Here is a 12258-nt window from a genome sequence, read left to right on the forward strand (position 1 = left end):
GCTGAAAATTAAGTGACACAATATTGGGGGAAAAAACAGTGGAGCAGCAACAGAAATGTCTGTAAATGTGTTAGCTTGTAGTCCGTGTGAATATGGAATGAGGATCAATGTGACATTGAACTCATTAACTTTTAATGAAAATGTGTCAAATTTAAGCTGTTTTAAAATTTATAGAATAAAAATTGAATTCTTTGTTGAGCAATAAATCAATATTAATTGGGTGTAATAAAACTCATCTTGAGAACTTTCTTTATTTGGGTTCACATTGCTCTACTTGTTCCACGTTTTTCAAGACATAATATTCATTGTACCATTATTCAAAGTAAATCAATCCTAAAACAAATCTGTTATTCAATTTGGCCTTTAAGGTATTTTATTTTATTTTATTTTATTATTTTTGGTTTTAAAGCAACAGTCGACAAACACAAACTATTTTTCCTTTTTAAAATTTTTATTAAGTTTTAGGTTGTAGGAATTACTGTCTTAGTATGAAATGTCTGTTAAACTTAATACCAAAGGTAATTTCATTGTTCCACTAACACACAAAATATTTTATCTGAAGACAAATTGATAAAAAAGTAAAGATAAACTTAATTTTGCTTTGAGACTAAATAGTTAAGTTATCCTCTCAGTGTCGCTGTTGCAGTTTTCAACAGCTAAATGCTGGCTACCTATTATTAATCCATATGATAGTTTTCCCCAAATATCTTTTTTTTTCTTTCACTACAACTTAATTTGGTCTTGAGAGGGTAAAAATATTGTTTTATAGAAATGCCCAGTCATTTTAAATATATAGAAAAATAAAATATGGATTTTTTTTTCTTTTAGAAATTGATGGATTTAATGCAAAAACAAACATTTTGTTTTATTATAATAAAAATGAAAAAAATGAAAAAAACTTAAAGGTAAAGAAAAACAATACTGGAAAAGTTTATTAAAATAGAAAAAAAGATAAGCTAAATAATTTAATGTAAAACAAAACTTTTAAAAATGTATTCTATTTATAGAAAATCCTCATTTAAAGTTTATAGAAGAAGAAATAATATTTATTTTCCAACCCAAGGACACTGTATACAACAAAATAAAACAACAATCAGATAAAAACACAAAGAAAAATGTGTTAATTAAATCAACCGAACACTGAAAATGAAACTGCTCATTTAAACAGGAGGGGCTGGTTTTGAAAAGTGTCTGGGGGAACTGAATGCTCCGCCCCCAACGTGATGAGTTGAACTGAGGAAACTTAGTTGAATGGAAGAGGATCTAAAGAGGAAAATTTCAGTCGTTTTAATGGAAAATGTTACCAACGGGAAGGAGGCAATAAAGAGAAAAAGCGCCAGGAGAGACCCCTGAGGTACACCACATGTAACAGGGGACTGCTGAGATCTTAATAAGTGGAGATGATTCAACCTGAAAGGTATGAATTAAAGCAGTTTAGGGAGGCATCAGTGAAGAGAGTCGTAGAGAGTTGGAGCAGGATTGCATAGATTATGTCAGAAGTAGAACTTGGGTTTAGGAAGATGAAGACGATACATAAACCAGAGTCAGCTGTTGCGACGAGGCATTTGGTTTATTTTTAACGGAGCAGATTCAGTAGTATAGAAAGGACAAAAACCAGACAGGAAAGGTTCAGAGAAGCTTTCATTAGTTAGTTGAGAATCAAAGACGAATTAGGACTTACAACCTGAGTGTCTGGAAAAAGAAGATGGTTTCTAAGATCTGAAAAGATTTAAAGATGACCCTGATGTATAGAGGATTTTCATCTAAAATGTTTTAACAGCTACAATAATTAAAAATATTGATATTTTTATCCAGCAGGGACATCCTGAGCATATGTCTGGCAATTAAATAAATCTGCCTCATCAATATTTACTTGGCTTTTGAGAAATTGCCAATGTAATTTAAGGTTAAATTGAAATTGAGAAGAAAAACTGAAAAAAATACAAGTCAAATTATAAAGTATTATGTATGAGCTCAACTTAAACCCATCCAACTTTGCGACAACAGGCTGGTGAGAAATGAATTCATTAGACATTTAAGACTGGATAGAATAAATGTACCAGGCCATGTGATGATTTTTTTTATTTGTTTTTTTTTTTTCGTGCTGAACTTCAGTGCTGCAAAATGGAAATTCCGACAGTGAGGGATGAATAAAGAGTTTTGCTATTTTTTTATTTTATCACTTAATATTTCAACTAAGTTAAGAATGTAACGTATTATACTTCCGTTATAGATGATAAAAACAGAAAAGCATAAATATTGTGAAGGGCTCCAGTGGTTGTTAAAAAAAAGAAAAGGTCACTGCCTAAGAACTAAGAACTACACAGGAGTTAGGAGTTCAGAAGCAGCATGCTACCACAGAAATAATCACAACAGTATTTTTAATGGTGAAGAAATCTATGACATACTTTTCAAAAAGACACTTTTATAATGCCACATTTGTTGAAATTTAAGGAGAGGATTCACGTGGCTAACGAGATTGTTTTTAAACAAAAGGTTAATTCATTCAAATGGCGAGTGAAGTGTCAGAAAAGCACTTATGGCACACCAAGTCACACAAGTCCATTACTGTTTTCACCTTTGATAAATTATGTTTTGTGTTTTCAATGAAAGTTGCATTGTGGGAATAGTAGGGCTGAAAGAAAATTCATTCAAAGAGGCACTCTGACAGACCATCTCTCAAGGTACTTTTACTTCACAAGCCATATTCACAGACTGTGTTTTTCCTTTTGTCACTCAAGTTAATTTTATTTGGGGGGGAAGGGATGGAGGTGCCGGCAAAAATGACACATGTAAATGTATCATGAAGGACCCAGACTAACAGATCTGTCTTTGAAAGAACAGCTAAGAGGTTTTTTTTAGGTTCAGGGGGAGGTGAGATAGGTCCCTTACCAAGAATATTTTAGGTATGTAGGAGCATTTCAAGTCAAAGCATGACAGACATAGTTTCATGAAATAATAACAAATATTTGATAATTAATATGTTCTTGAAACAGATGATTCACAGAGAAAGTTGTGAACCTGCTGGAAAACAGATTGAACAAAAGAGGGATTTGCAAAACTGATTTTTTTATGGATAGAAGTAGCTGCCATTAAATTAATTAGAGTGGTTAAAACACTGCCAGTAAACAACTCTCTTCAGATTTTAATTAATGAAAAACGTGTAAACTTTACAGAAGCCAATTAGGGAACAGGTAAATAAGGGATGATCCTTGTAAAAAAAAAAATACTAGAGTAGAATAGAATATTTTACATCATCTGTGAAATACGTGAGATGTGTTAAATAAAAATAAAATAAATAATATTACTAAAATGGCTTTAACTTGTAAGTTTCGTTTGATCAAAATTTTTGCTTGAACTTTGGGACCATTGCATTTTTGATCTTAGACCACTAGAGGGCGACCAAGTCTAATAAAACACTTGTGTTTTTAAATGAACGAAGAACAAGAAAAAAAACTAAGCAAAATATATATCAAAAAGTAAAAGTATATTAATCTTGAATATCTCATTCTGGTTTCAGAACAAATATTATAAAATGTAGTTTAATCTATTTTTTAACATTTTGCCTACTTTTTTCTAAGTCCTGGCGTAATGACGCAATTTTCACGCGACAAACGGAGGGCGGTTTGAAAGGAACGAAGCGGCTTCTGTCAACAATCGCTATTAAACTGATGTTATGTGGTCAGACCATAATTTCTAGACTGTCATCGTCGCGTAATAGTTTCCCAGCTAGCAAAGAATAAACCCGGACGGGTTTGCTGGCGTTAGCGACTTCCTGACATTTCTCCGCTACTTGCTAGCTAGCTGCTGTCTGTCCGGCGAAGATGCATCCGTGAATGTATCTTAATATTAAATGATTCAAATCTGGTTAAGATGGCTAGCGTACATGAAAGTCTGTATTTTAACCCGATGATGACGAACGGAGTGGTGCACGCTAACGTGTTTGGCATCAAGGACTGGGTGACTCCGTATAAGATCTCTGTCTTGGCGCTGCTGTACGAGATGACCGCTGCAAAGATCAGCCTGCTGGAAAGGAGGCGTCTTAATAAACTCATCCTTCCTCTTCAGCAGGTCTGTTTGTTTTACCTTCTCACACATTGGCCAGAGCTTTACTGCAGCTTGTGTTTAGCTTGTTTGGTTGCTGATCTGTTCTCGTCTCTGCAGGGTCCGGATCTGTCTCTCGGGCAGTTTCTGAAGACAGTAGAGGAGTGCTGTCCACAGACTGCGTATGCAATCAAACTCAGGTCTGCTTCTTCTGACTGATCCACCCTGACTGCCTTTGAACGTTCATTTATCAAGAAAGGGACAAATTAATGATGATTTTTTTTTTTAAATGTAAATGTGACATATTTTAGGCAGTGCATGTTGTTTAAGAAATAAAAACATATTTTAATTGGGGAAAAACTACACATAAAAATATAAAATAGTGGTAATAGACAAAATACAAATAGAAATACAGTATAAAACTAAACAAAACATAATAATTTAAAATCAATGTATGTTCTGACTCCTGTTCATATGTGATTACAGATTCGACCATTTATCCTCTAGCCACATTCAAGCTTGCCAAATATTCAATATCCTATAATAAGCTGTTTCAAAATGTGTCAGCTGATCTCTGTTTACGTTCAACGTAAATCCTGATATTTTTTTTTTTAGTTTTGGCATCACAGTCATCACAGCTGCATTGATGCTTTGCAAAATGCCAAAATTTTAAAAAGGTTTTGTGAGCAGGAGTCTGTGCCACATTAAATTAGGAGTAGCAATAGTGCAGAAATATCTGATCAGAAGATTACAAGTTTGGCTCCCGCCCTGCCTGCTGGTGTGTCAAAGTGTCCCTATAGGTAGGACACTGAACTCCACTTTGCTCCTCGTGGTTTTAGGTTGGAGCCAGTGTTCAGCAGTAGTGGTGGGTGAAAAAAATAGATTTATAGATGCATCAGTTATGATCCATAAATGATTCTGAATCATTTTATGACTTTTAAATGATCAACAATCAAAACGTGTACATGATTGAAAGTAAAAGTAACAGGCAGAAACATGGCAGACTCTCCAGATCTCATCATCCGACCGACCCCGACTCCGCTTAAAGCGACCGCTTGGAAGCATTTTTACTTTCATAGTGTCGAGGGTCAATTGGATAAAAGTCATGTGGTGTGTAAGTTATGTCACACCAAAATTAAATATGTAGGGAACACAACAAATTTGCTAAATTCCAATGTGCAGCTAGCTAGACACTATTTATTTAGTTTGGCGTGAGTCAAGGAGCATTTTATTAAAGTTGGTCTAATGATAAAACACATTATCTTATTTAAGGTTGTTGAGTTCAGTTCAAAAAATTTTAAGTTCTCAATAAAAGTTAAACAAGTATACTGATCTTGTCTTTACTTAAAAATGCACTTTGGTAGAGAAAATACATAATATTGTTCTAGTGTCTTGTATTAAAGAGAAACATTTCTGAAAAAAATACAGATCTGGGATGCATTGATAATTGTTTCATCATTGAATTGTTGCCTCCTGAATCGTAATTGAATTGAATTGTGAGGGGCCTCCCCTCTATTTAGCAGCTGAGTCAACATCAGTGTGCCATTTTTTTACCTGATTAAATTTCGTAATCACTCTTTGAATTTTGGGGAAATAGTGGAAATTCATTACAGTAAATGATTCCCTATTTTTCATATCTGATTTCTTTTACCAACACTATTAGTTGCATTTTGTGATACATTTAGTAAATATTTCCCACTCTCTAATCCAGTCTAAAGTTAAAACTATTTCCTATTTGTATTGCTCATGTTTTGAATTTTAGTCAAACCATTTCTTCTGAATCAACTATAAATTGTTTGTTTGGTTTTCGATGCTTTTTTTCTTTTTCTTCTTTTTGCTTGTATGTTGTTTTAACTTTAATGCTGAAGAGCTTTTGTTGACTTAAGAGTGGTTTCATGTAGCTCTTGTACAAAGACTTAGCATATATCAGATAGTTTGTTGGTAGTTTGATCTAAAAACTCAAAAATCAAAGGGTTTTCTTGTTTTCAGTGCATCATCAAATGATGTTAAATACACAGAGATGAAAAGCACCCCACTGCTTTCCGTAGGAGAGACATTGGTTTTGTCCAGGCAGCTCTTTATATCAGAAAAGCTCATCCTTCTCAATAAAACCTTTGAATTTCTTGCTTTAATGAATAAGATGTGACATTTTTTGTTTTTTTTAAGATTTATAAAAAAATATCTCTCCAAAGGCTCCATGAAATGGCAGAGGGCGAGCTGAAAGACATGGAGTACTTCTTTTCCACCCTTCCAACCCCGTTCACTGCCTTTGATTCTGAAGCGTACAAAACCAGTGTTGTTGGTGAGTTTCCCACCTCACACGGCAGCTCCCCTGATTGCAGATTCTGAGTGGAGATAACGCTGTGGCTCTCTGGCACCACAGGTCTGTTCATGAGGCACATGCTGCTGGCCTACAACAAGCTGTCTTTCAGTCAAGTTTACAAGCTGTACAAGTCCCTGCAGGAGTACTACCACAGTCACTACAGCAAACCCTCAGAGGGTCCGGTGAGTTTGTCGGTGCTGGCGGCAGACGACTCTGACATGGACCTCACCAGCACTGAGGACACAGTAGGGGACAGGATGGAGAGCAAGGAGCTGGACACGCCACTGCATCTGTCAGAACTTCGGTTAGTAACGCTTTCGTATTGAAATGACTGATTCTTGCATAAAGGATTACAGAGGATTTTTATGTCCGTTTTATTCTAGAATTGACAACACTCCGAGCAAAGGGCCCCTGTCTCAAAAACAAGCAGAGTATTTTCTTGCACGGCAGGTGAGCACGCACTTAGAAACGTTTAGCTTAAAAGACGTGTTGTGCTAAAGATTTCTGTGATTTCTGCAGGCATATCTCATGAAGAACGATGAGAACAAAGCCTTGAAGCCGGCTGAGCTGCAGGAAGAGCTCAACAACATGCTCAAGTTTAACCCGGATTTTGCCGAAGCTGTGAGTCTCGTCTGCTGACCCTTCGTCTTCGTTAACAGCCCCGTCAAAGGGACTGATTTACATCCTTTGGTCTTCCTCTCTGTCCGCAGCACTACCTGAATTACCTGAACAGCATGAGAGTCCAGGACATTTTCCTCTCCACCCACAGTCTTTTACACTATTTCGACCGCCTCATTTTGTCTGGAAACGACGGGAAGAGCAACGGCGATGAAGGTTACGGGCGGAGCCTTCGCTACGCTGCTCTGAACCTGGCGAGTCTCCACTGCCGCTTCGGCCACTAGTGAGTAAACGTGTGCACAGGTCACCTTTGAAGAGAGAATGGTTTCTCACAGGAATGCCCTTCGTTTCAGTCAGCAGGCTGATCTGGCTCTGCAAGAGGCCATCCGCATCGCCCAGGAGTCCAACGACCACGTCTGCCTGCAGCACTGTCTGGTAAAGCCAGGCAAAAACACTGACATCTGCCATGTTACACTCACACAGATCAGGACGAGCAATCAGCTACAGCGTACAGCAAGCAGAAGAGACGCTTTCCTGTGTAAAAATAGAGGAATACAGAACTGAAATGCAGTTTAGAAAAGGGACTTTGCTGCATGTTTCTCATTTCCTCCTTTGTGAGTGTGTTAGTTTGGAGAGATAAGTGACAGTGAGAGAAATGTGAGAGAAAGAATAAAGTGTGGACAAGCACGGGCATCCGCAGACAGTCCATTTCTAACTCGGCACAGCACTGTGACTGAGATAAAAAGGTTTAACCAGAATGGTCTAACAGAAGTTTTCTGCGTCAGAGCTGGGTCTACACGCTGGAGCAGATGAAGGGATTCGACAGCACCGTTCTGACCGAGGATTCCGTGAAAATGGCTGCACATTTCTGTCTGCCGGTGAGTGAAACATCAGCCCACAGATAAGAATGTCTACATTAAGAATATCTATTAAAGTGCTATGTGGCAAGTTGTAAAATTAATGAGAGATCTGAAAAAAGCCTTAGTACCATGAGCGAGCTACATCTGCAAATGTTGTGTAATCGATGATAAACTCACATCTGAGTTTGTATACGTTTGTCTCTTAATTCCACTTCATGCATCTTTGGTTTGGAAAAGTTTGCCATGAGTAGACTTCAGCTGCTGTGCTCATATCATATGAAGAGATATATGAAAGGAAGATCTGTTTAAGTGGGTCTCTTGTGAATATTGAGCTGAAATCACTGGTCTGACCAAAGACAACAACATGTGGAAGCACTTTTCTGATTAACAAAACAATAAGAAAAGTGTTCTATCTGCCTGAAAAAATAAAGTCCATCCTTGTAAAGTTGCATCCTCACCAAAACAACAGAGAAAAGTAGCACAAATGACAAAAAAGCAGTTTAATACAGTCATGACTGCAACAATTGCCCATTAAAATCCAAAAATGCTAAAATTACGAATTAGAATCTGTGTATGAAAATAATGAATCATCTTATAGATCACAAATAAATGTTCCCTATAAAAAATAATAATTTAAATTAAAGGCATAACTGTATAATAAGTTCTGACTCTGTTCTTCGTTTTTCTTCTTTTAATTTATCTGTTCTTACGTAGATTGAGTTACTAGAAAACTGACTTCCTGAAAATAGAAGTAAAGAGCGTACTGGACCTGCACCTTTTTAACTCCTTGTTGCCTATTGATGCAAATTTATCTTAGCATCTACTTGAAACCAAATACACTAGTACTTTTTTTCATAACTGGAAATAATTTCATCCGTCAGGGCGTATCACCTGATCCACCTGAATCCAGAGCTCAAGTCCCACCTCCACCCATTATATTTAAATGCAACAACTGTTAAATTATATTTCAAACTATCAGTAAATAATTTGTTTACTGCATTTTTATGTTAGATTCTGTATTACATTGTATTTCCAATGGTCACAGCTCCCAGTTGCTGCTTCTGATTTAGTTTATACAAACATATGAATAAACAGTACTCGTTGAAAAATTTGACATAATGTGTCCTTTCTGTTGAAAAGAGCTCAATAGGAAGGTCAGAGGTAGGCACCATCATCCATTAAAAATATCATCCAAATAAAGTTTACCATTCTGGAGATTGAAATCCAATATTAGATTTGGGCTTTGTAACAACATCTGGGTAAAAAAAAAAAAAAACATGTATATATACGTATTTATATAATGGCTCATAATTTTTTAAACATTTGTTTGTTTTTTCCCCTTTTGTTAATCTTTTTTTATTCTTTTGCTGTTTTGTGTTGCAGTACTTGGCTTCTCTGGGCATTCAGTCTTTGGTCCAGCAGGGGGCGACACAGGGTAAGACTGCACACAAGCTGATGGACGCTCTGAAGGACACGGACATCCTGCACTGGAAGCACAGTCTGTCGGAGCTGATCGAGATCAGCCTCGCCCAGACCACGTCCATATGGAGGATGTACGGGAAGAGGTCAGTCCCGTCGCAGTTCCACCCCAGCACACACGCGTCAGCTCGGCTCACTGTTGACAGCTCGCTCAAACACACGCTCCCCCCGACTCGCATTAGGTCAAACCAGTGCAACGAGTGTCTTACGCGTGGATAAGTGTTTCCGACAGCTGAATCTCTTCTGCACGCTTAGGTCTTTGCACAGAAAAGTAAGTGAAAACGTGGCGTCTTGTGTCCTCTGCAGCACCATGGCTCTGCAGCAGGCCCAGCTGCTTCTCAACATGAGCAGTCTGGAGCCAGTCAACTTCGGGGTCCAGCAGAACAACACAGAGGCCTTCGCCGTTGCTCTCTGCCACCTGGCCGAGCTGCACGCTGAGCAGGTAACACACTCGACTCCCCTTCCCCCTCGCCACCAACCACCTGCTGGGCAGCTTCATTATCCTCCCAGTGCTGCATCACGTCTGCTTTCTGACTCACGAGGGGGTTTGTTGCAGGGTCTGTATGGGGCGGTTTCAGAGATTTTACAGCATCTGAAGGAACAGTTTCCTCCTCACACACAACACGCAAAGGTGAGTTCTCCTGTTTGGTGTTAAACACGTGAAAGGGGCCAAATATTTAACATAAAAAATGATGTGAACGCTCTTTAAATAGGTTCATTTTCTATCATGATTAACGTTTAACCTCCAAGAACTGTTAAGCTCCTGCTCTGCCTTTACTCTAGTCTGTGTCCTTGAGCAGCACACTGAATCTAAGGTGTATCAATCAAAATAAAATGAATGGTGAATTGGTTCTTAAAAGTTTTGTAAACAGGAAGCTTCTTATACAGATCAACATTGTTTGCTCTGATCTCCTGTTCAGCTTTGGATGCTTTGTGATCTGAAGATCCAGTTTGACAGACACATGAACAAAGGAAAGTATCTCTTGGCAGAGCCGCTGGTGGCAGCGATTTCCGCCTTAAACAAAACCGAAGGCCTCTACAGGTAACTGGAGGGTGCCACAGGCAGTATGGCTTCTGACGCGTCAGTTCCCTCTGATCTGATGGTAATGCTGTGTTTTCAGAAAAGCACAAGTTCTGAAGGCTCTGAACCGCAGCACAGAGGCGCACAACATCCTACAGCAGCTGCAGGTTCACTGTGAGAAGACCAAATGCACGGAAATCATCATCAGGTAGCTTTTTTTCCGCATGCATTCTTACAGAAACTTGCTTCTATCAACTCAGAACTATTTCTTCTTTGATTTTTTTTCTATGTATCCTCATAATTTCTTGGCTCACCTAGGGCAATGCTGTCCACGGCCGAGCTTCACTGGGAGTCATCTGGCTTCTCCACAGCCCTTCCTCTCGTCCTGCAGGCCTTGGCTCTGGCCAGAGAGCACCACCTGCAGGCCCTGGCCTCAGAAACCATCCTTCATCTGGCCTTCACGCAGGTGTCAGCCAGCAGGAACAGCGACTGCATTCAAGCGCTGGAACGCGTCCAGTTTAGTTCATGCTGGGCGGTGTTGCAGGTGTTGATAGAGAAATGAGAAGGAGCACAGCATGTTTGGGCTGAAGTTTCTGCCGTATTCTCCTTTCGCAGCTGATGCTGGGAGTCCCTGAGCAGGCGCTCTGCGTTCTCCACGAAGCCATGGAGCCCATTCTGGCGCACGGAGCCGTCCTGGACAAAGGCCGCGCCATGTTGCTGGCAGCTCGCTGTCAGATGGCTGTAGCTGGGTTCAAGCCAAATGGACAAGGTCAACCAGGTAACCTCTCGCTTGTATCCTGCCAGCTAAACAGGTTCCTTTCCTATTAAATCCCGCTGCTTTTTGTGTCCTGGCAGATCTGCATTTGATACGCTTGGCCGTCGTCTCCCTGAACGAGGCTGCGGCCTGTTTCTCTAAGCTGAACTGTAAGCAGCGGCTGCGGGATGTCCACTACCTGCAGGCTCAGCTGCACCGCTCCCTTGGACAGACCTTGCAGAGCAACAAAAGCTCCATGCTGTTCCGGCTGCTGGACCAGGAGCTGCAGTCACCAGCTCCGCCAGTCTCCATGCGTCTCTGATGACACTCCATTACCACAATAAGACCTGTCATGCTGCAATGCACCACTAGGTGGTGTAAAGATCCCACTCTGATTTTCTCTGTGCCTAAAATGGTTTGTTGATATATGTTTTTGTAGCTGAATATAACTAATGTTTTAAAGCTTCTTCCAAGGTTCATCAACTTAGTCTGACAGGAATTCTGTGCAGAAAAGTTGAAATTTGCCTCACCTGTGGTAATTCACCCTCTGCCTTTTGATGAATGAGGGTAATATCACAGTTAGCTGCAAGATTAATGTGTTTCAGTGGTCTGGATGATGCATATATTGCCCAAAAGATGCTAATAAAGCTGTAAGCCAGAGATGGAAAATAAAAATCGGTGTTGCCTCGATGAAGAAACACAGTGGAAAGTGAATTCCCCTTGATGTTTTCAGCTACAGATGTTGGCTTTGGAGTGTTTTGTCTAAAATTCTATCTTCATACCTTTAAAAAATAAACGTTTTCTCATCTTGTCTTATTTTTAATCAGTATTTGATTCATTACAATCACATCAGTTACACCTGTTCAAGCGTGAGTCCAACTAAATGTCAAATGATCCAACGAAGTGGCAGCATGGTGCATGACATGGGCGAAATGACCTGGAATTCAAGCCGAGCACCAGCATGGGGAAGAGCAGTGATCAAGAGACCTGAAAAAAGCGGCACGAATGTTGGTGCCGGACCAGCTGGGCTTTTGTTGCTTGGCTGAAAAGAGTCAGTCTGGTCTGATGAGTCTTGATTTTCCCTGCAGCTTTCAGACGGCAAGCTCACAGTCTGGTGTAAACATGGAGGCTTGCAGTCTTCCAGCCTCGTATCAACAAG

The 12258-nt window shown here is 39.4% G+C and overlaps 1 protein-coding gene across 1 annotated transcript; it reads left to right on the forward strand.

Annotated features, from left to right (window-relative positions):
• Positions 1–3453: 3453 nt before the first annotated feature.
• anapc5 (anaphase promoting complex subunit 5) lies at positions 3454–11922 on the forward strand. Its single transcript, XM_024276065.2, has 17 exons — positions 3454–4071; positions 4165–4244; positions 6237–6346; positions 6428–6671; positions 6751–6817; positions 6887–6988; positions 7078–7268; positions 7339–7420; positions 7771–7863; positions 9229–9410; positions 9631–9766; positions 9881–9955; positions 10245–10366; positions 10446–10553; positions 10664–10811; positions 10961–11123; positions 11201–11922. The coding sequence occupies exons 1-17, from the start codon at positions 3874–3876 to the stop codon at positions 11419–11421; spliced, it is 2322 nt and encodes a 773-aa protein (XP_024131833.1). The 5' UTR covers positions 3454–3873; the 3' UTR covers positions 11422–11922.
• Positions 11923–12258: the final 336 nt, after the last annotated feature.

Source organism: Oryzias melastigma, linkage group LG9 (assembly GCF_002922805.2).
Source record: "Oryzias melastigma strain HK-1 linkage group LG9, ASM292280v2, whole genome shotgun sequence".
NCBI lineage: Eukaryota > Metazoa > Chordata > Actinopteri > Beloniformes > Adrianichthyidae > Oryzias > Oryzias melastigma.

Coding starts and splice junctions, on each gene's coding strand:
- anapc5 (XM_024276065.2), top strand. CDS start 3,874: ATGGCTAGCGTACATGAAAGTCTGTATTTTAACCCGATGATGACGAAC. Junction 7,864..9,228: donor CTGCACATTTCTGTCTGCCG/GTGAGTGAAACA, acceptor TTTGTGTTGCAG/TACTTGGCTTCTCTGGGCAT. Junction 9,956..10,244: donor CTCACACACAACACGCAAAG/GTGAGTTCTCCT, acceptor TCTCCTGTTCAG/CTTTGGATGCTTTGTGATCT.